Source organism: Balaenoptera borealis, assembly GCF_965194805.1.
Source record: "Balaenoptera borealis genome assembly, chromosome: 1".
In the NCBI taxonomy this organism is placed as follows: domain Eukaryota; kingdom Metazoa; phylum Chordata; class Mammalia; order Artiodactyla; family Balaenopteridae; genus Balaenoptera; species Balaenoptera borealis.
In genome coordinates this window covers 157,159,294-157,184,251 of record NC_138860.1, presented here as the reverse complement: position 1 = coordinate 157,184,251, position 24,958 = coordinate 157,159,294, and the positions used below count along the sequence as shown (strand labels likewise).

Below are 24,958 nucleotides of genomic sequence, written 5' to 3'. Positions count from 1 at the left end.
TCTTAAGTGAAAGCATGAATGATAATAATAATTAAGAACCCAACAAACAAATAAATCAAACTCTAGTCTCCTTACCTGCTTTTTTTTTCCCCTTTTGACCTGGAACTGGTTCTAAGCCATCCTGACCTTTTCTCATTAACATGGCAAGCGATGCATCATGAGCTCTGAACAGGTCCACTACCTCATGTAAGGCAACATCTGTTATCAGATCACAGCTCAGGACCAGTATATCTGTCTGTCAAATGGAGAAGGGGAAAAGTCAATATCACAAAGGACAATGGATCACACAAATCATCACAGTATAAACTTACAATGTCTTCGAAGAACACAAACTGCACACTTGCCCTCAAACCTTTTTTATAGCAGTAGCACAGGTAAAATAAATGGGGTCGTTCTAATTGAGCTGTGTTGGAGGAGGGTCTGGAATTCCTACCTCCCCTTTGTGTACGCCTTACTGCTGCTGTCCCTGAGGCACCTCTGGAATCCTGGGCTCTAAGAAACAGAGTACGAAAACCACCACATTGTCTATTTCTGTGACTACGGAGTTAATGATCTTAAATTTATACATCCCTTTACAGTTCAAAAAGCACTTTGGCAAAGTTTGATGATTCAATATGGTTATGAAATACTTTATTTTAAAGCAGTCACTTTGATTGGAAGATTAGGATTGATACATATACATTATTGATACTATGTATAAAATAGATAACTAATGAGAACATACTGTATAGCACAGGGAACTCTACTTAATGCAATGTGGTGACCTAAATGGGAAGGAAATCCAAAAAAGAGGGGATATATGTATACGTATAGCTGATTCATTTTACTGTACAGTAGAAACTAACACAACATTGTAATGCAACTATACTCCCATAAAAATTAATTTAAAAAAACTTAAAGTCACTTTTCTACAATACTAGGAAATAAATAACACATGAATATACTATAATGTGCCCTTCTTTGGGAAATCAGTCTAGCTAATAAACAATTATAATACAACCTCAGGTATGTATAAAAGCACTCATTTAATCCTCATAACAGTACAGGTTCTGCTATTTTAAAAAGTCTGAAAAACATTGGAGTAAATTATTCCAGATTTAAGAATAAAGTAAATATCTACATGGAAATTTCTGTAAGTGGCTCCAACTTTTCTAAGATTTTAATTTAAAATCAAGATTCCTGCTTTGGGGGAAAATATAGATAATTTCAACTTACATTCTAGGAAAGCAAAGAATCATACTTGCTCAGGAAGTGACTCAACCATCAGAATGCCTTATCTTACTGCCTGCAATTTCTTATTCCGAATACAGAATCTGTACCAGAACCGTCATTTCTTTTTCTACATATAACTCATTACTTATAGCTTAAACAATTCCTTTTGAAGTCCTCTTAAGTTTAAGAAGTTCAAATTTGGATTTTTTTCTACTCTTCTACTTAAGGCTCTCTTAATTCTTTCTGGATCTTAACTGAGCTAAAAAAAAAAAAAAGTTCCTATAAACATCTTCTTCTTAGGAAAAAAAATTCCTTAAGTCTGCAGCTCACCATCCAGGAACTGTCAAACGTTAACAGATCAGCCCACATACATGCAAGCTAAGGAAGAAATAGCTTGCAGAATCCTACTTCTTGTTAACAATGCTTAGAAAGGAAGTATTGACCATTTACTAAAGACATGTCACTTACAGCAGTACAGAAGTTGCCCCATTTCTTTATAATGAAAATGACAGTTTGTTGAAGAAAAAAAATCCTTTCTATTTTTCTAAGTTTCTTTAATAAGATGACTGATTTCTGCAAGCTGACTGTTCCACAATAAATTTAATTATTAAGTGTACTCCAGAGTGAAGAAAACGACCCCAATGCAGATGCCTCTGAAGTGGTGACAATGTTGTCTTGGAAAATAAATGCTGTTATCATTCAATATCTGCAAAAAATTAATCTGTCAGCATAGTGAATGTCAAACAAGTCCTGCATAATTGTGAACAGTCTGCAGCCTCATTTATCTCTTTGCTTTTAGATGACTTTTTGCTAAGCTGAATGCAAAATCCCCAAGGAGCACAAGGAACAGAGCCCTCCCCCGTGTCTGGTTGCCATCTGTTCTCAGCGTGAAAAGAAAGGCTTCAGTCTGAAAGGGCAGGGCCTGGGATACAGATGGAGGTGCTATTCCATCAGGCCCTCTTCCTGCCTCTGCTCCCAGAGAATGGACCACTCTCACTGAGACCAAACACATTGCTGTCTTCTCTGCAACTCCACTTCCAAAGGAAAGTCTCTGCTGACAAACTGTACTTTGTTTCCAAAGCTAGAAATCCTGGAAGAAGAAACTAAAGTCTAAAAGGAAAATGAAATCATCCTTACATCTTTGTAATGCTATCTATTTTTCTTTACATTTTAATAAAAGTTGTAACAGGAAGAAAATAAATGACTATTGTTTTTATTTTTATTCTAAAAATGCAAAGCCCATTCTAGAAATGCAAATGTTCTTCTACTAATTGTAGCCCAGAGAAAGAAAGTGGAAAAACTGTTAAGAGCCAGAAGTATTTCTGATCATGTGTGACCACAAACCATGAATAAACACAGACTGTTTGGACTGTGAAGCAACTGTATATCTTAACTTGAAAGTTCCTGGGACACACCAACCCTCAGCTGCCTTGTGTTTTGGGCAACCAGTTCTTTTCTAACACCACAGTATGCCTCATCTTCTGCAGAGACCAACTGGCATCTCCACAGACCTCCCTATTCACTATTCTAACAGTTCTCAGTGAGCTTTATCCCAAGCCTGCTCCTCTACAGGAACCAGGGCAATGTCAAGGGCAAAAAGCACAGCTCTAAAGGACAGCAAATGTGTGCATTTTTCACCAAGTGGAAACATACAAGGTCTTCAAGGGGAAGTAGAAGATAGCACTTTAGTATTCAAGATACCCAGGAATTCAAAACTCAAACTGCTGCCAATTAGTCTTGGCTAAAGCAGACAAATAAAGCTTAGAAAACCCAATTACCAAGCCATGGCAAAGTCCAGAAATCTGTCATTATAAGAACATTTTCTATCAAGCCAAAACCATTGAGTAAAACTAGAAGAAAAAAACAAAACCGGATGTATGCGTGTGTGGTGGTAATGGTGGGGTAGGAGGTGGGGAGAGCCATGGGGACTAGCCTCTTTTCTTTTCCTGGAAGCTGTTCCATGACAGATTGTTATAAATAACACAATCTGGCAAACAATTTCCTACAGAAAGGAGAAAGAAAAACACACTTACTCCCCTGGAAAAAAACTGTCAGGGCAAGGTAACTACGATGCTTTTACCCACTCAGCACTTCCACAAACAATGGCTATGATCCAAATCACCACCCTACACTCCACCCCTGCCCATACGGAACTAATGAATTCAGCTACTTGGTGTGACTGTGAATGGTCACAATTTACATTACCTATGTGGCCCAATCCCAATCCAATCCCCAAGAGTAGTTTGGTGCTTTAATAATTACTGATGGCTAACTACAATGGAGACCTCACTATGCTCAATTTTGGTTGAAATACTTGGAAAAGATTCCCAGTCTGCAGTCCCCAAAGTGTTCAGCAAAGGGCCAACTGCCACTTTGTTTTTACTAGGGTTTGACCAGCAGGTGCAGGAAGGAATGACCAACTTAGTATGTAAATAAGAAATGTGATAATCCTTAGGCTTAGAACTAAATATCTTTCCTCTGCTCCTTAGCTTATAGTGTCACCACCATCCAGGATCTGAAGACAGAAAGCGGGCCATAGCCTAGGGCTGAAGTCTTCTCTTTCCTACCCAGTACCCCTTCCTCACATCTCACTGGTCCCAAGTCCTCCTCTTTTATTTCCACTGCACTGTCTTAGTTCAGGCCTCAAAATATTTTTCCAGTCTTTTTTTTTCCTTAAATTAAAAAAAAAAATTTATTTATTTTATTTATTTATTTTTGGCTGTGTTGGGTCTTCGTTGCTGCGTGCGGGCTGCCTCTAGCTGCGGCAAGCGGGGGCTACTCTTTGTTGAGGTGTGCAGGCTTCTCATTGTGGTGGCTTCTCTTGTTGCGGAGCATGGGCTCTAGGCACGTGGGCTTCAGTAGTTGTGGTACACGGGTTCAGTAGTTGTGGCTTGCAGGCTCTAGAGCACAGGCTCAGTAGCTGTGGCACACGGGCTTAGTTGCTCTGCGGCATGTGGGATCTTCCCAGAACAGGGCTCGAACCCGTGTCCCCTGAATTGGCAGGTGGATTCTTAACTACTGCGCCACCAGGGAAGCCCTTTTCCAGTCTCTTAACTGGTCTCTCTCACAGCAGTTTTCCCATATTCTAATCCACACTCCTATTTCCACTGCTTATTTAATTTTTCTGCTTAAAGACACCCTAAAATAGTGTTCTCCAAACCAAAAAAAAAAAAAAAAAATGATAAACACTTATCCACTTATTCCCACTTAAAAAATTTATTTAAAAACACACAAATCGGGACTTCCCTGGTGGCACAGTGGATAAGAATCCGTCTGCCAATGCAGGGACACGGGTTCGAGCCCTGGTCCGGGAAGATCCCACATGCCACGGAGCAACTAAGCCCGTGCGCCGCAACTACTGAGCCTGTGCTCTGGAGCCCATGAGCCACAACTACTGAGCCCATGTGCTGCAACTACTGAAGCCCGCGCGCCTAGAACCTGTGCTCCACAACATGAGAAGCCACCACAATGAGAAGCCCACGCACCGCAACAAAGAGTAGCCCCCACTCACTGCAACTAGAGAAAGCCCGCACGCAGCAATGAAGACCCAACGCAGCCAAAAAAATTTAAAAAAACCCAAAACACACAAACCACTATAAATGATATAATATGCTCTTTCTATAACATATATAAAAATAGATTTAAAAGAAGAGATAAAATTAAAAAGAACTAGATATTCTAATTTATTTATTTATTTATAGATATTCTAATATTTACCTCTGGAACTCCATCTTGCACACCCTCTGGCTTTGAGAACACTCCATTTTGGAGATCATTACTGCACAGGATTGAGCTCAAATCGCTTAGCATGACATTAAGGGTCTTCAAAATATGACTCCACCTACCTAATTCAGCCTTCTTTCTCACAAGCCTCCCTCCACATAGTTAATGTTAATTTGCTAAGGGTAAACTGCCAAGAATGCGTTCCCTAGTCTCTCTTTCCACGACACCACACATTCATCCATCAAGATTCTGGTCTTGTCACAGTTATCGGAAAGGGAAGAGCCAATATATTATCTCATCTAGACATGAAGTCTTTTCTGATCCATTACTGACCTTAAATCACTAAACTGGATTACAATTTTTTTCCCATCTAGACTTTGAGCTTCATAAGGAGCTCTTTTACCTTTGTATCCCCAGAGTTCAACCTGGTATGGGCAAACAAAAGCATCAGTAAATGTTGGCACACTTCCTGTTACCTCCTTGTCCTTGTCTAAATTGACTCAAAGATTGAAGACCTAAATGTAAGACCGGACACTATAAACCTCTTAGAGGAAAACATAGGAAAAACACTCTGTGACATAAACCACAGCAAGATCTTTTTGACCCACCTCCTAGAGTAATCAAAATAAAAACAAAAATAAACAAATGGGACCTAATTAAACTTAAAAGCTACTGCACAGCAAAAGAAACCATAAACAAGACGAAAAGACAACCCTCAGAATGGGAGAATATATTTGCAAAACGAAGCTACAGACAAAGGATTAATCTCCAAAATATACAAACAGCTCATGGAGCTCAATGTCAAAAAAACAAACAACCCATTTAAAAAATGGGCGGAAGACCTAAATAGACATTTCACCAAAGAAGACATACAGATGGCCAAGAGGCACATGAAAAGGGGCTCAACATCAATAATTATTAGAGAAATGCAAATCAGAACTACAATGAGGTATTACCTCACGCTGGTCAGAATGGCCATCATCAGAAAATCTACAAACAAATGCTGGAGAGGCTGTGGAGAAAAGGAACCCTCTTGCACTGTTGGTGGGAATGTAAATTGATACAGCCACTATGGAGAACAGTACGGAAGTTCCTTAAAAAACTAAAAATAGAACTACCATACAACCCAGCAATCCCACTACTGGGCATATACCCTGAGAAAACCATAGTTCAAAAAGAGTCATGTACCAAAATGTTCATTGCAGCTCTATTTACAATAGCCAGGACATGGAAGCAACCTAAGTGTCCATCATCGGACGAATGGATAAAGAAGATGTGGCACATATATACAATGGAATATTACTCAGCCATAAAAAGAAACGAAATGGAGGTAGTTGTAGTGAGGTGGATGGAGTTAGAGTCTGTCATACAGAGTGAAGTAAGTCAGAAAGAGAAAAACAAATACAGTATGCTAACACATATATATGGAATCTAAGGAAAAAAAAAAAAGGTCATGAAGAACCTAGTGGCAAGATGGGAATAAAGACACAGAACTACTGGAGAATGGACTTGGGGATATGGGGAGGGGGAAGGGTAAGATGTGACAGGGTGAGAGAGTGGCATGGACATATATACACTACTAAATGTAAAATAGATAGCTAGTGGGAAGCAGTCGCATAGCACAGGGAGATCAGCTCGGTGCTTTGTGACCACCTAGAGGGGTGGGACAGGGAGGGTGGGAAGGAGGGAGACACAAGAGGGAAGAGATATGGGAACATATGTATATGTATAACTGATTCACTTTGTTATAAAGCAGAAACTAACACGCCATTGTAAAGCAATTATACTCCAATAAAGATGTTAAAAAAAAAAAAAAGGACACATGTACCCCAGTGTTCACTGTAGCGCTATTTACAATAGCCAGGACATGGAAACAACCTAAATGTCCAATGACAGATGAATGGATAAAGAAGATGTGGTACATATATACAATGGAATATTACTCAGCCATAAAAAGGAACAAAATTGGGTCACTTGTAGAGACATGGATGGACCTAGAGTCTGTCATACAGAGGGAAGTAAGTCAGAAAGAGAAAAACAAATATCGTATATTAACGTATGTATGTGGACTCTAGAAAAATGGTACAGATGAACCTATCTGGAGGGCAGGAATAGAGACACAGATGTAGAGAACGGACATGTGAACATAGAGGGGGAAGGGGAGGGTGTGATGAATTGGGAGATCAGGATTGACATATATACAATACCATGTGTAAAATAGATAGCTAGGTGGAACATGCTATAAAGCACAGGAAGCTCAGCTCAGTGATCTGTGACAACCTAGATGGGTGGGATGGGTGGGGGTGGGAGGGAGGTCCAAGAGGAAGGGGATATGGGTATACATATAGCTGATTCACTTCATTGTACAGCAGAAACTAACACAACATTGTAAAGCAATTATACTTCAATAAAAAAAAATCAACAAGAAATCAGTATCTAAAACATACAAGGAACTCTGGCAAATTCAAGTTTTGCTTTTAGAACTTTCCAGAATTTTTTTCTGAATATATTTGATCCATGGTTGGTTGAATCTGTGGATGTAGAACCCACAGATATGGAGGGCCAACAGTGGATGTTGTAACTTGCATGAACGTTGAAAACATGCTAAATGAAAGAAGCCAGATATAAAGTCCACATACTGGATGATTCCATCATATGAAATGTCCAGAACAGGGAAATCTACAGAGACAGAAAGTAGATTAGTGGTTGTTTAAGGTGAACGAGGAGTGCGGGGTGGCAGCGGGGGAGAGCAATAGTGAAACGGTTGGGACTTCTTTTTGAGGTGTTGAAAATGTTCTAAAATTGAGTATGATGATGGTTACACGTATTTGTGAATATACTAAAAACCAGTGTGTTGTACATTCAAATGGGTGAATTGTATGATATGTGAATTATATTTCAACAAATATACATTTTTGCTTAAATAAACAAAAAAAAATCCTTTTTTTTTTTTTTAAATTTTTGGCTTCGTTGGGTCCTCGTTGCTGCAAGTGGGCTTTCTCTAGTTGTGGCGAACGGGGGCTACTCTTTGTTGTGGTGCGCGGGCTTATTGCAGTGGCTTCTCTTGTTTCGGAGCATGGGCTCTAGGTGTGCAGGCTTCAGTAGTTGTGGCTCGCGGGCTCTAGAGCGTGGGCTCAGTAGTTGTGGTGCATGGGCTTAGTTGCTCCGCAGCATGTGGCATCTTCCCGGACCAGGGATCGAACCTGTATCCCCTGCATTGGCAAGTGGATTCTTAACCACTGCGCCACCAGGGAAGTCCAAAAAAATCCAATTTTAGATGTTTAGAAACATCAGACTTTCTGACAGAGCTGAGTACCCTTTGTAGATATTGTGACTGTTCGGAGTTAGGACAGGGATCACAGAGGTAATTTGGCAGCTTCCTAAAGCAATGAGGTAGGGAACGAACTTGCTGCCTCCAAAGAAGAAAAGACAGAGATATTTGAAAGGAAAGAAATCAGATGCTGCTGTCCTGGACAGCATGGCTAGAGGGTGATGTGCTACACTTATAATTTTAAAATGTAGGTTCAATACTTATAGTCATAATATTTTTAGTTCATTCACCTTCCTACAGTAAGTTTTCCTCTTCAGTATAGAACAAATAGAAGAATTCTACTCATCTTTCCTGTGTGAAGCTAAAAACTAACTGAGAATGTATTAATTTCTGTTAAATGAGTTCTACATGAAAATGCTGGTCACTTCTCTTCCAGGATTTAGATATCTGTAATTTAATTTTAATCTCCAAATGCACTGATATTAATAGAGAAATAACAAATGCTTTTTGTTCTCTCAAATCAAACCTTCATTTTGAAATAATTTATTATTCTGAATTTATATTAAATAATTTCATTCTTTTTCTTCATGTCAGACACAAATACTCCACATGATAAATGCATCATTGCCTCATTTCAGACCACAGAGTATGCTCTTACATTACATATTTTCTGCCTGTAACTTGAATATTAATTTTATCCTGAAGTATATGACATAGAAATAGTGTCTAGTTTACTTAGAAACCAGAAAGCTCGGAAGAAGATCAGCAGAGGGCTGTGAAAGAGGGGAGTTTATAACAATATGAGAAACAGACAATTAACTAGTTAAAAAAAAAAAGAAACTAAAATCAAGGTTTTATCACCCCCCAAAAGTTACTTCTAAGATTAGATATGTTTATTTTTCCTATTAATTCCACATGTGACTTTGATAAGTCATTCCCTCTTTGGGCCTCAGTTTCCTCATCTATAAGATGAGAGGGCTGCACCAACTCTGAAGTCCTTCATGGCATAAAACTGTATGATTACAAGGGTCAAGCTATTCTCAATTCTTTATCTAGAGCTATGCTCTGGGTTCAGTGGCATTAATGATGGTGGTGACCCTAAAGTCCTGAGTTTCTAATCCACTTTGGGAATCATGATGAAAGATTAAATCATGTTAAGTATAATTTTGAGGCTCAGCACATTTAATTAAACTTGAATTCTTTCTGCACGACATGGGGAATATAGTAAATATTTTATAATAACTATAAATAGAGTATAACCTTTAAAAATTGTGAATCACTGTATTGTACACCTGTAACATATACTATTTATATCAACTATATTTCAATTAAAACATAAATTAAAGTAAATAAACTTGAATTAATTCAAAAGTAATAATCCATATATGGCATGTAAGGCAATTCTCAGTTAAGTCAGTTAGGCACAAAAATCCAGAATCAGGTAACCATTCTGGTTAAAGAGAATGCAACAATCCAAGTTAATTCATTAAAGGATGTGTCTCTGAACACCTTTTTAGCAACAGCCTGACTAACCACATACTTTTAGAATTCCAATCCATAAAGATTCCAGTTCAGAAACTAGTTACACTCTACCTGCTACTGTCAGTTCAACTTGTTCTCTAAGGCTGTGTTATCTCTAAGTTGATGGCAAAGACAAGTAACTTAAAATTGGACAGCATTTTACCATTTACAAAGCTCTTACATATACTTTACTTCATTTAATTCTAAATTCACGTAATTCTAAAATATCAATATAGTTAAACTCATTTTATAGACAAAAAAATAGGCTCAGAAACACTATGTGATCTGTCCCTTTGCCATCACATTGCTTTCCAAAATACACACACACACCCTAACAATAATAGTGGTGCTAAACGAATCTATGTCCTCTTTATACATACCCATGTTACATTTAAATTTGGTCAGGCATCTTACTATTTAAAACTAAATCATACTTAATGAAAAACTAGAAGATAGGTTGTATTTCAAAATAATATGTATGATACTTGAAAACTGTAAAGTACTGTATGATTATAAGACTTTGCTTTCATTGAAATTAATAAATCTGTGATCATTTTATAATGTATAAAAATAGCAATCATTATGTTGTACAACCTGAAACTAATATAATATTGTAAGTCTATTAATTATACTTCAATAAAAAATTAATATATCTCTTATAATAATGACCTCCAGATCATAGAATGTAAATAATACCACTGTGACTTGCACTGTTCAGACCACATTTCTGAACATCACATTCTGAAAGAGACACTGACAAATCAGAGAGGTCAGAGGAAGTTACAGGGATGCTGACGGGTCTGCAAATTATGGGAACTAGCAATCCTTAAACAGGAGAAGAGAAGAACTTGGGGACCCAATAACTGAAAGGCTGCCACTGGAAGAGCAAGATCGTGTGTTTTGATTGCTCAAGGACAGAATATGATCAAAAAGTAGAAATTTAAGAGGAGCACTGATGAGGGACTTCCCTGGCAGTCCAGTGGTTAAGACTCTGTGCTTCCACTACAGGAGGCACGGGTTTGATCCCTGGTCAGGGAACTAAGATCCCGCATGCTGCATGGTGTGGCCAAAAAAACAAAACAAAACAAAACAAAAAAGGAGCAGTGATGAGTTCAACATTACAAAAAACTTTCTAATGTCTAGAAGCTCATGAGAAATACCCATTGGAGGTTTTCAAACACAGCCTAGCATAACCTCCATGGGAATCGATTCTTGTGGAGGGTAAAAGATTAGATTAGATGTCTAATTCTAAGGTCCTAACAGTCTATCACTCTTGATTATAAAAGAACCGAAGGAATTGTTTAGGACATTTTCTCTGTCCTTCATACTGTCCTCCAACCAAAGGCCCCAGAGATGGAGTAAGTAAACTCCTTAGTCGTTATCATTTCCAGGCCATTTCTCAACCTCCATTACCCCAGTTCATGACATGAAGCACATGACAACAGACAAAATCACCTACTCCTCCTCGTTGCAGTCAGCTACAGAACTCCCTTGTCACCCTTCTCCTTCTTTAGCGATTGTGAAAGTTTTAAGTAAAGATGATAGATTGAAGAGGCACAACTATATTTCCCTTTCCCAAAACATCAATGGAATAATAGTAATAGGATATTTTAAATGGGCATAAATGCACAAAAACAGGAAAAATGGGAGAGAATACAACATTGAAAACAATGACTCCTAAGTCAGTCGTAGGAAAACTGAGAAGCAACTCAGTTTATACCAGACTCCCCAAAAGGCTCAGAAACTGATATGAGTAGAAAGCTGGGAAGGGAGGGGTTAGAATAAAAAGGCCCTTTGAAAGATCCCTCTTTTCTACTCTGTGCAACCCAACTACTGCACAGGTCCCACCGCTGTAGATGGCTGAAGAGAATAAAATAGAGGATATCTGGACTGGGGAACAAGCATAATCACAGCTGGCAGTAGGGAGACGGGATGGACCTTAGAGAAAAGGAGGGATTTAAAAAAGAATATATACAGGATTCTGAGACACCCACTTCCCCTCCCTGCCCCAACCCGAGCCCTGACTCTCATTCATTTCCTAGAATGCCAGCAGAAAGAGAAAAAACCTAAAGATACAGATGTAAGAGATTCCTCTGAAAGAGCCCAACCATATTACTATATCACCCTACAGTGAAGCTCATAGTCAACATGCTCCATCCATACACAAAATTTGAGCAAAAAGATTAAAAAATGGAAAATATGAGAGAAAAGATAAGAAAATTAGAGTACCAGTCTAAGAGATCCATTATCAGAATAGTAAGTTTCTAGAAAAAAAAAAAAACAGAAAAAAATAGTTAAGAATCATCAACAAAATGACTTTTTAAAGTTCCCCTAAACTGAAGGACATGAATATCCAAGTTGAAAGGTTTCACTGAGTGGAGGGCTCACATGGATAAAACAGATTCACATGAAAGTACATCATCATGAAATTTCAGAACACTTGGGACAAAGAGAAGATGACACAAATTTCCAGAGAAAAAGGTGATCAGATTCAAAAGATTAGTAATTACAAAAGCTTAGGACTTAACAACACTGGAAGGTAAAGACAATGGAGCAATGTCTTCAAAATTCTTAAGGATCAGCTTTGCAACTGAGAATTCTATACCTTGTCAAACTATCAATCAAGTATGACGGTAGAATAAAGAGATTTTTCAGGCATGCAAGGTCTCAAAAAATTTAGCTCCCAAACAAATTTTGTCAGAAAGCTCTAGTATGTTTTTCAGAAAAACAAGGGAGTAAACCAAGAAAAAGGAAAATATGGATTCCAGGAAATTGAAGAAAAGAGGCAAAGTAAATCCTCATGATGGTGAAGGGAGATGACAGAATGATAACTACACACACACCAGGCAAAGAAGGCAATCACTACTACTCTGGGAGAGACTTCCTTAGGAAGATGAAATTGACAGAATAGCTGAGGAGTCTAAATATCTTGAGAGACGATTAGACAACTAGTAAAAAGTTGGGGTTAATCAATAAGTTCATAGAAAACTAAGCACAGGAAAGACAAGCTATGATTATTACCTTGCAGGGAAAAAAATGGTGTGGCAAAGGAAAAAAACTGTAGATGACCACAAGGCTCAGCAGTTTACATGGTCAAACTACATAGCCAAGCACTAAATATTGATCTTCCAAAATTACAATATAACTATATTAGAAGGAGCAAAATCCTCATCTGTCATAGTAGGGAATCAATAAGTAGTGTCTAAAACAGAAAGTAACCATTTAATAAGCATGTTATTTAGAGATACAAAGGTAAAAACCAAAATAATTAGCTAAAAGAAGAAAATGTGATTACCTTTACGGTAAAGACTATGGGGAGAGGGCGACAGGGGACTAAAATTTTTAGGGACAAACTCTGAACTGCTGAACTCTTTAAATTATGTGCACACATAACTTTGATAAATATTTATTAAGATTTTTAAAAAACTACTTTAGAACTATCTTCCTCTGTTTCATTCCTTCTTTTATTACCTCAGTAATTTCAACATCCTTATGTTAGGGTTCCTTGACCACACTTCTGATTATTTTTTGCTCCACCTCACTCAACCATTTTGTCATACCCTATTCCTTGGCATTACCAATAACTGCACTATCTCCAAAGTCTCATTTTAAAATAACCTATGAATTCATAAAACACACACATATTGAACCCTTAATACGACCAGGTACTATTTTAGGGGCTAGAGATATAGCAGTGGACAAAACAAAAATCCCTGTCCTCACTGAGCTTACATCCTATTCTCTGACCACCACCTTCTCCTATTTTTCCAACTAACTTACTCTGGTACTCTGAATCCAGCAATTCTGATTCTAACAGGATCCTTGATTCATTCACTACACTGAATTTTCACATCCTCGTTCCCCTGCTGACCTCACTTACACAGCTTATGGTGGTCAATCACTATAATTACTCCCTTACATACATCTTTGCCTTCCTCACCACTCTATCCCTTGTACTCATCTGGCAAAGCTCCAATGTTGGATAAATCCCAGCTCTTTGCCTACTTTACACCTGAATCCAAGAAGCTGAACACAGGTGGAAAAAACTCATAACAGTATTTGCTAGACTTATTTTATTTATTTTATTTTTAAATTTATTTATTTATTTAATTTTTGGTTGCGTTGGGTCTTCATTGCTGTGCGTGGGCTTTCTCTAATTGCTGCGAGCAAGGGCCACGCTTCGTTGCGGTACACGGGCTTCTCGTTGCGGTGGCTTCTCTTGTTGTGGAGCACGGGCTCTAGGCACATGGGCTTCAGTAGTTGTGGCTTGCGGGCTCTAGAGCGCAGGCTCAGTAGTTGTGGCACAAGGACTTAGCTGCTCCGCGGCATGTGGGATCTTCCTGGACCAGGGCTCGAACCCGTGTCCACTGCATTGGCAGGCAGATTCTTAACCACTGCGCCACCAGGCAAGCCCTCTAGTCAATTAACTCTTACATCCTCTGAGATGATTTCATATCTTCTCATCCTTCCTTAAAATTTCAATAATCTTCTCCCTTCCTTACTCTTAGCTGGTGGCTTCACTTCTTATTTCAATGAGAAAACAGAAGCAGCGAACATCTTTGTGGCAAAAAGTTAACAAATGTACATGCATTACATATTACATATTCTGTCTGTAATAATGGATTAACTGTCCCTCCTCCAATCTAAGGCAAACCTACCCACTTGCACACTGGATCACATTCCCTCTAATCTACTCGATAAATTTCATAAGGGCAGGGACTTTGTTTTATTCACTGTTCATCCCAAGAGCCCAGCACAGTGACTAGTATATTGTAGCTAGGAAAAATATAGTTGAATTGAATAATTGAATGCTTTCTTTTCTCTGTCATCAATTTCCTCCTCTTCAAGATCATTCCCATCAGCATACACATATGGTAAAATATAATCCATCTTAAAAAAAAAAAGAATGTCATTTTTATAAGCTAAGCAAGGGAGTATTTCTATCACACATATTCTTTTGTAGGTATGAAATATTTCATTCTGTCCTAATTTTCTTCTCACCTCATATCAAAATTTCTCGAAACAGCTGTCTCACTGTCTCCATTTCCTCTTCCTCCTCCCCTCCTCTCTAATCAGGCTTCTGTCCCTACCACTCCAGCAAGGGTGTAAGTCATGAATGCACCCATCTTGCCAAATTCTTAGTTCTCATTTTACTCAGCTTCTCAGTAGTATTTGGCACAACTGATCACTTCCTCCTTGATTCACTTTCCTCACTCAGCTTCCATGACATCTTAATTTCCTGATTTTTCTGTCTACTTCAGTGGCCATACTTTCCTAATCGCTTTTGTTTGTTCCACCTCTGCTTCGTGATATCTAAATACTGGGCTCAGACTTAGGCCCTCTTCTCTTCTTCTGCTACACACACTCCTTAGATGATTTCACATTGGCTTTATTTAATTTTTTTTAATTAATTAATTAATTAATTTTTATTTATTTATTTTTGGCTTCATTGGGTCTTTGTTGCTGTGCATGGGCTTTCTCTAGTTGCGATGAGCAGGGGCTACTCTTTGTTGCGATGCACAGGCTTCTCACTGTGGTGTCCTCTCTTGTTGTAGAGCACGGACTCTAGGCACGCGGGCTTCAGTAGTTGTGGTACGTGGGCTCAGTAGTTGTGGCTCACGGGCTCCAGAGCACAGGCTCAGTAGTTGTGGCGCACAGGCTTCATTGTTCCATGGCATGTGGGATCTTCCCGGACCAGGGCTCGAACCCATGTCCCCTGCATTGGCAGGTGGATTCTTAACCACTACGCCACCAGGGAAGTCCCGACATTGGCTCTAAATATCATTTAATTTGTTGATGATCCCCAGGTTTGTATCTCCAGCCCTGACTTTTTCATTATTATTATATTTGTTATGGTGATCAGTGATCAGTAATCTTTGATGTTACTTTTGTAATTTTTCGGGGGTGCCATGAACTGCACCCATTAAGACTGCAAACAACAGATAAATGCTGTGTGTCTTCTGACTGCTTTACCAACTGGTCGCCCTCCCCTACCTCGGACTTCCCTAAGACACAACAATATTGAAATTAGGTCAATTAATTAATAATCCTACAATGGCCTCTAAGTGTTCAAATGAAAGGCAGAGTCGCATGTTTCTCACTTGAAATCAAAAGCTAGAAATGATTAAGCTTAGTGAGGAAGGCATGTCGAGAAGTGAGACAGACCAAAAGCTGGACTCTTGTGCCACAGCCAACTTGTGAATGCAAAGGAAAAGTTCTTAAAGGAAATTAAAAGTACTACTCCAGTGAACACATGAATAAGAAAGTGTAACAGCCTTACTGCTGATACGGAGAAAGTTTTAGTGATCTGGATAGAAGATCAACCAGCCACAACGTTCCCTTAAGCCAGAGCAAGGCCCTTACTCTCTTCAATTCTATGAAGGCTGAGAGACGGGAGGATGCTGCAGAAGAAATGTTTGAAGCTAACAGAGGTTCATTCATGGGGTCTAAGGAAAGAAGCCATCTCCATAACACCAAAGTGCAAGGTGAAGCAGCAAGTTATCCAGAAGATCTAGCTAAGATAAGTAGTGAAGGTGGCTACACTAAAAAACAGATTTTCAATGTAGGTGAAATAGCCTTATATTGGAAGAAGATGCCATCTAGGACGTTCATAGCTAGAGTGGAGAAGTCAATGTCTGGCTTCAAAGCTTCAAAGGACAGGCTGACACTCTTGTTAGGGGCTAATGCAGCTTTAAGTTGAAGCCAATGCTCATCTACCATTCCAGAAATCCTAGGGCCCTTAAGAATTATGTTAAATCTACTCTGCCTGTGCTCTACAAATGGAACAACAAAGCCTGGATGACAGCACATCTGTTTACAACATGGTTTACTGAATATTTTAAGCCAACTGTTGAGATCTACTGCTCAGAAAAAAAAATTCATTTCAGAATATTACTGCTCACTGATAATACACCTGGTCACCCAAGAGCTCTGATGGAAGTGTACGAGATTAATGTTGTTCTCATGCCTGTTAACACAACATTCATTCTGAAGCCCATGGATCAGGGAGTCATTTTGACCTTATTATTTAAGAAATACATTTCTTAAGGCTATAGCTGCCATAGACAGTGATTCCTCTGATGGACTTAAGCGAAGTAAATTGAAAACCTGGAAAGGATTCACTATGCTAGATGCCATTAAGAACATTTGTGATTCATGGGAAGAGGTCAAAATATCAATATTAACAGGAGTTTGGAAGAAACTGATTCCATCCTTCTCGGATGACTTTGAGGGGTTCAAGACTTCAATGGAGAAAGTAACTGCAGGTATAGTGGAAATAGCAAGAGAACTAGATTTAGAAGTGGAGCCTGAAGATGTGACTGAATAGCTGCAACCTCATGATAAAACTTTAATGGATGAGGAGCTGCTTCTTACAGATGAGCAAAGAAAATGGTTTCTGGAAATGGACTCTACTCCTGGTGGAGATGCTGTGAAGATTGTTGAAATGACAACAAAGGTTCAGAATATTACATAAACTTGGTTGATAAAGTAGCAGCACAGTTTGAGAGGATTGACTCTAATTTTGAAAGAAGTCCTACTGTGGGTAAAATGCTGTCAAGTAGCACTGCACGCAACAGAAAAATTGCTAGTGAAAGGAAAAGTCAATGAATGCGGCAAACTTCACTGTTGTCTTATTTTAAGAAATTGCTGCAGTGACTCCACCCTTCAGCAACTACCACTCAGACTGGTCAGTAGCCACCAACACCAAGGCAAGACCCTCCACCAGCAAAGATTACGACTTGCTGAAGGCTCAGACGATGGTTAGCATTTTTTAGCAATAAAGTACTTTTAAAATTAAGGTATGTACATTGTGGGGTTTTTTTAAACATTTTTTATTTCTTTAATGTTGTATCTATTTTATTTATTTATTTTTGGCTGCACTGGGTCTTCGTTGCTGCATGCAGGCTTTCTCTAGTTGCGGCGAGCGGGGGCTACTCTTCATTGCGGTGCACGGGCTGCTCATTGCAGTGGCTTCTCTTGTTGTGGAGCACAGGCTCTAGGCGTGCAGGCTTCAGTAGTTGTGGCACATGGGCTCAGTAGCTGTGGTGCACGGGCTTAGTTGCTCTGCAGCATGTGGGATCTTCCAGGACCAGGGCTCGAACCCATGTCCCCTGCATTGGCAGGCAGATTCTTAACCACTGTGCCACCAGGGAAGCCCCTGTATATTGTTTTTTAAGACATAATACTATTGCACGTTTAACAGACTACAGTATAGTGTAAACATAACTTTTATGTGTACTGGGAGACCAAAAACTTCATGTAATTCACTTCACTGAAATATTCACTTTATTGTAGTAGTCTGGAACCGAACCCTCTGAGGTATGCCCGTACAGTTTTATTTTCCATTAAGCAGCTGAAGTAATCTTTTAAAAGCATAAACCACATGATGTCACTCAATATCCCCCAAAGGTTTCCCAACAGAGAATAAAATCTAAATTCCAAATTCTTACTACAGTCTATAAGATCCTTTATGATATGGTTCTTACCCAACTCTCAGGCCTCATATGCTACCATTCAACTACTTAATTACTGTGCTCCAGTCATACTAGTCTTGCTGCTTCTCAAACATACTAAACTTATTCCTACCTCAGGGTCTTTGCTATTCTCTCTGCGAGGAAAGATCTTCTTATGGCTCACTACCCTACGTCATTATGGTTTCTTCTCAAATATTATCTCCTGTCTAAAAGAGCTCTCCTTCCTCCACCACTTTTTTTTTAATTGAAGTATAATTGATTTACAATGTTGTGTTAATTTCTGATGTACAGAAAAGTGCCTCAGTTATACACATAACTGAGTGTACACATATATACATTCTTGTTTATATTCTTTTCCATTATGGTTTATCCCAGGATATTGAATATAGTTCCCTGTGCTATACAGTAGGACCTTGTTGTTTATCCATTTTATATGTAATAGTTTGCACCTACTAACCCCAAATTGCCAGTCCATCCCTCCCCCACCCCCCATCCCCCTTGGTAACCACAAGTCTGTTCTCTATGTCTGTGAGTCTGCTTCTGTTTCATGGATAGGTTCATTTGTGTCGTATATTAGATTCCACATGTAAGTTTGAAATATATGTTTGGTATATGTCTTTCTCCTTCCAACTTACTTCACTTAGTATGATAATCTCTAGTTGCATCCATGTTGTTGCAAATGGCATTATTTTGTTCTTTTTTATGGCTGAGTAGTATTCCATTGTACATATGTACCACATCTTAGTTACCCATTCATCTGCTGATGGACATTTAGGTTGTTTCCGTGTCTTGGCTATTGTGTCCTCCACCACTCTTTATCCCCTTATCAGACTTTTTTAAAAAAAATATTTATTTATTTATTTGGCTGTGCCAGGTCTTAGTTGTGGCATGGGGGATCTTCATTGTCGTGTGCGGGATCTTTTAGTTGCAGCATGTGGGATCTTTAGTTGCAGCATGCAGGTTCTTTTTAGTTGCGGCACGCAGGATCTTTTAGTTGCGGCATGCGGGACCTTCAGTTGTAGCATGCGAACTCTTAGTTGCGGCATGTGGGATCTAGTTCCCTGATCAGGGATCAAACCCGGGCCCCCTGCATTGGGAGTGCGGAGTCCTAGCCACTGGACCACCAGGGAAGTCCCCTGACTTTATTTTTCTTCTTAGCACTTGTTATCACCTGAAATTATTTATTTATTGTTTCCTTATTTATTATATCTCTCTCTCTCCTTAAAAAGTAACTCCATGAGGGCAGGGATCTTGTTTATCTGGTTTACCACTGTATTTCTAGAATAGCACCTGGCATATAGTAGGTGCTCAATACATATTTGTGAATAAATGAAAAATACGAATATTTTATAGATGAATTAAATGCAAACTTGGAATGGACTTGTAATATCATCAAAGGTGACATAGCTTGTAAGTAACGGAACAAGAATTAGAATCCAGGTCTACCTGTTTTTGTGAAAGTCTGTATTCTTTTCACTATGCCATCCTACCTCTTCAATAAAATAAAAGAAAATAATTCTCCCTCTGGGATAACCTGCTTGGGGTAGAGGGCCAGCCAAGTCAGTAAACCTAAGGCTTGGTGGGAACTTACAGATGTAGATAAAGTGAACACCAGACGGCCAATGTTATGATCCCTCTGGTCTACAATCACTGAATCTCATCCACTCACGCTTAGACTCACATAAACATCTGTGTCTATATGAAAGGAGTAAGAAGCTTGTTCCAAATGTTTACAAAGAGCTTACCTCCATCTGTCATTCATTAAAAACAAATACTGAGGGGCTTCCCTGGTGGCGCACTAGTTAAGAATCTGCCTGCCAATGCCTGGGACACGGGTTCAATCCCTGGCCCAGCAAGATCCTACATGCCGCGGAACAACTAAGCTCGTTCGCCACAACTACTGAGCCTGCGAGCCACAACTACTGAGTCTGCACTCTAGAGCCCGCGAGCCACAACTACTGACGCCCATGTGCCTAGAGTCCATACTCCACAACAAGAGAAGCCACTGCAGTGAGAAGCACACGCACCACAACGAAGAGTAGCCCCCGCCTGCTGGAACTAGAGAAAGCCCACGCGCAGCAACAAAGACCTAACGCAGACCCAATGCAGCCAAAAATAAATAAATAAATAAATTTATTAAAAAAAAAAACAAAACCAAACAAATATTGAACATCTTCTCTATGAGAGGCCCAGATATGGTTCTTATTCCGCAGTCTAGTGCAGGGAGATGATGATTTAACAGATAATTTAAATCCTCTGTGTGATTACAGAAAAATGGTGTTAATCCAGTCTTAGAAAGCTAGGGAAAGCTTGCTGGAGCAGATGATACCCAAGGTAAGAGCTGAAAAAAGGTTGGGTAGCTACAGGCTTCTTCAAATGAACTCTCTGGTCATGATGACAGAATGCTTACTGACTTCCCACAAATTGTACATATGGGTCCATTTCACTGGTCAGGCTATGGTGTTACCTTATCATTCAGAGCAGGATAGGTGGCCCAACCAAGAGTTTCAAAAAACCTAAGCTTTTCAAAAAACCTAAGCTATGTGGGCTGCTTGTCACCCAAAGGTAAAGAGAGTTTGTGATGACAGCCTGGGCTTTCTATCATAATCACATTTATTATCACATTTCACATTTCCCCCCTACCCTACAGCCCTCATTCCATGAAAGTTTCCCTACAGAAGGAAAGAGACTCAAAGGAATCAAGCTCACACAAAACTTGCAAGTTTTCTGGCTACCAAATGTGGTATACGGCTGTAGAAATCCCATCCCACAGACCAGAGTTCCAACAAGGGTAAGATGAAAACATTTCAAGCTTGTGGACACATATACTAGATTGGTACAGTCAAGAGAAAAGCTCCATCGAGATTTCCCAGAGGGGGTATGGGAAATGGAAAAAAAGGTTCAAAATTTCCCTCATCTAACTTTTTAACTTCTTTCTGTCGTAACTCCTGGGGTTTTCTCTATGCCACCAGCAGGCTCAACGGAGGCATCATCGAGGATATACTGAGGTCCTCCCAGGCAACCACAGCCTACCAAAGCAGTCATAAGAAGGAAAGTTACCACTTAAAAAAGTCTTCAAGCAAGTTGGGGCCAAGTTCTCAGATCTTCCCCTGACCAAACTGTACTCATTTTTTTCAAGCAGATAGAAATCTGCCAAAAACAAATCCTTGGGCAAAATGAAAGGTTCCAGGAAAGAATGACAAGACATTTGTAATTTGATAAAGACATCAAGCACTCAACTGAAAACAACTCGCACCTAGCTTTTTGAACACCTAAAAATAGCACATATGCTCAATCTTTCTAATAAGCTGTCTCTCCAATGGGGATTTCATCAGCATAGTTTGTTCTTTGTTGTAGCATGTTAGCTGTTTCATAAGACATGTGACAATAGTTTTTTTTTCTACATCAAAGGACTTAAATAACTAAACCTCTAACTAATGTGTTGGTATCATTATCCCTATTTTCTTCATTGTGAAACTGAGGCAGGGGGTAAATGAGGTCTGCCTGACGCCAAAGAAAGATTCCTGTCTAGATTTGATAGAAAATTATCAGCTCCACAATCCCTAAATTAAGAGAAGCCATGAGACCTGCAATATAAGATAAGTGCTTTAAACACAGGCTACAGAACTCCATTATAGATTTAGTCTGCTGAGGCCTCTTAAATATACTTCACTAACCTGTTCTCAAAACGTGTATCTAAGGAATACACTGTTTCTAAAGCACAAAAATGGCACCATTGGCCACTTACTTCAGACAATCAGAGGAGCAACTAATGTAAGTCAGGCTCAGTGTCCAAGGAGTCAGCCAGCTTTGCTTTATGTGCTGATCCCAGATTGCATCCTTACTTCCTGCACAAGAGATAGAGATCTTCTTGCTCAAGAAGAGACAGGTTTCTTGCTCATATGGTCTAGACAGTATAGAAAGTCTCCCTACAACACTCGATCTCCCTCCACTTGGAGAAAGAGATCATCGAGCAAAAGCAGTACTCTTGGAAGACAAGGATACAACATAGTTCCTTGAGTCTTGTTAGGAGATTTGCTAATTTTTAAATGTTTTACACAAAAATATTTATTTAAGAGTTCTAGGGCTTCCCTGGTGGGGCAGTGGTTAGGAATCTGCCTGCCAATGCTGGGGACACGGGTTTGAGCCCTGGTCCGGGAAGATCCCACATGCTGTGGAGCAACTAAGCCCGTGCGCCACAACTACTGATCGTGCACTCTAGAGCCCATGTGCCACAACTACTGAAGCCCAGGCGCCTAGAGCCGGTGCTCTGCAACAAGAGAAGCCACCCCAATGAGAAGCCTGTGCACCGCAACAAAGAGTAGCCCCCGCTCGCCACAACTAGAGAAAGCCCACGCGCAGCAACGAAGACCCAATGCAAAAAAAAAAAAAATATATATATATATATATATATATATAAAGAGTTCTACATACACTAAGAACCACTGAATTGCACACTTTGAAAGAGTTTTATATATAAAAATAACTACCAACCGCACAGACCCAAAAAGAAGAGGAAAATATAATTTTGAAAAATACCAGACCAACTAAACCTGTTCTAAAGCCAAGAGTCTAGAGTTAGAGTAGACTATAAGGACTACTGATACTTGTCTTTTGGAGGCAACATGATTGAGTGAAAAAAGCATAGGCATTTGAAATTCATAAATGCATCTCAAAATCCAGGACTGGGTTCTAGCTCTCGCTCAGCACCTAACCAGGTGTGGGATTTGGGGCAGGTTATTTAAGCTCTCTGAGTATCAGGTTTCTCAACTGCAAAATAGAGTAATACCATCTACCTTTCAAGGTGGCTGTGGGGATCAGAAACCCAGGCCAGACATGCACAGTAAATATGAAAGATCTCCCTTGCAATCTTCAGAGCAAACGTTCTAGGTAGTTCCAAGGAAAATAAAATTTACATCCTCATATTTAGCTAATAAATTAACTCCCTACTTTAGAGTAGTCTCTAAGAACAGAAGCTAAGCTTCTGAAGTAAATTAACTAATTTCTCAAATGTACTCATTTATAAAGCTTTAGCCAATTTAATTATCCTCAAAAGTGCTCAACTGGCTACAGATAGAGATCTTGTGTGAATAATCAGCTGTTACTGCAAAGCAGGTCACTGTTGCTTTTCGATTTCATTTTTCATCTGCTTTTCTGTTCTCTCCCATTACTGTTCAACTTTTTAAAAAATGATCAAATTAACCTTAAATGGATATAATTCAGGCTGCCACCCAGAAAGACAAAAGAATACCAATTAAGTTATTTAATTGGCATGTTTTCTTCTTTAGTATATTTCAAAAAAATATATATATAGACTTGGGTATAAGTTTTAAAGATATATGCTTAACACTGGGTGAGGCCTTCAGATCACACAATTTGGAGCTAAAAATACCCCCATATCTCAGTTTTGTAGTAATTCTTCAACAAAATCTACCAACATTTTCATGTTTTTTTCTGGAGCTATTCTACCTCCTTCACACAAGTAATATCTATCCCTCCTCATCACCCCACCATCACAAATTCCTATTCTTCCCACAATACTCAATTAGAAAGTGATATTCATGAAGCATTCCCTCTTCAATAAGCAGATCCAAGTAGTGTTTCCTGATACTCCTCTAGAGGGCGCATAGTACTCTTCTAACTCTTTACCATGTCCCTAACCCACACCACTACTGCACTCTTGAATAAAAATTCAATTTCCACTGAGATAAGTGTCATCTGACTGTACCTAGCAGACATGATCCTATTAATCCCTTGATTACTCAATGCACTTACCGAGACTTTGGCACCTAATGCACAGTCTTTCTTTCCACCTGAACTTTAGGCAAGTTATTCAACCTCGTTGCCCTAAAGCCACGTACAGATTCAATGCCATCTCTGTCAAAGATCCAATGGCATTTTTTACAGAGATAGAAAAAAATCCTTAAATTCATATGGAACCACAAAAGACCCCTAATAGCTAAAATGTACTTTTCCTGAATCATTTTTTTCTTCTTATGTTTTTTTCAATATCTTGTAATAACCCATAATGGAAAAGAATCTTAAGAATATGTGTATATATATATATTTTTTTCTATCTCTGTAAAAAATGCCATTGGATCTTTGACAGAGATGGCATTGAATCTGTACGTTGCTTTGGGTAGTGTGGACATTTTAACAATATTAATTTTTCTAATCCATAAACATGGGATATCTTTCCAAACAACAAAAAAGGAGGGATAAAGATAGCATCTACCTCAGAGTGTAGTTGGAAGATTAAATGAAATAATGTATATAGAGTGTTTAGCACAGAGACTTCTGGTGTTGGAAAACTGGTGGACTAGGAACCCAAAAATGGTTATAAACACCTAAGAATTTTGGATAAGACAATAACAAAAAATTACTCCAAATGTATTCAAACTTACAAGAAAGAATAGGGAAATACCAAGTGCCAGGACTGAAGAAGGAAATGAAAACTAATTTGAAACCTTGGCTGCCCTAACTAGGGTTTTAAAGTGTTACATTGGGCCAAAAGATGTAGCTTGAAGCTGGTATGAAACCTGGGAGTTTGAACTGAGACCCTGCATAAATGGGACCTCAGTGAAAGGGTAAACTCTGGAGAAAAAAAAAAAAAAATCTACCTATAGCACAGGTAGTCATCAAAGACGTTTGTCTGTTTGGTCTTGGAACAAAAAATTCTGAGAGAATATTATTTCTAACCTAGAATTCTGTACAAAGATAAGTTATCATTCAAGAGTAAGGATGGAATAAAACATTT

At 39.0% G+C, this 24,958-nt stretch overlaps 1 protein-coding gene across 3 annotated transcripts in view; it reads right to left on the bottom strand.

Moving 5' to 3' along the window:
* Positions 1-24,958, bottom strand: part of EIF2B3 (eukaryotic translation initiation factor 2B subunit gamma) — a 153,414-nt gene that overhangs the window by 98,271 nt on the left and 30,185 nt on the right. For all 3 annotated transcript variants that reach the window (XM_082364961.1, XM_082364962.1, XM_082364963.1), the window contains one exon: positions 76-235. In XM_082364961.1, coding sequence (XP_082221087.1) covers positions 76-235 — 160 coding nt within the window. The remainder of the gene's footprint in view (positions 1-75; positions 236-24,958) is intronic.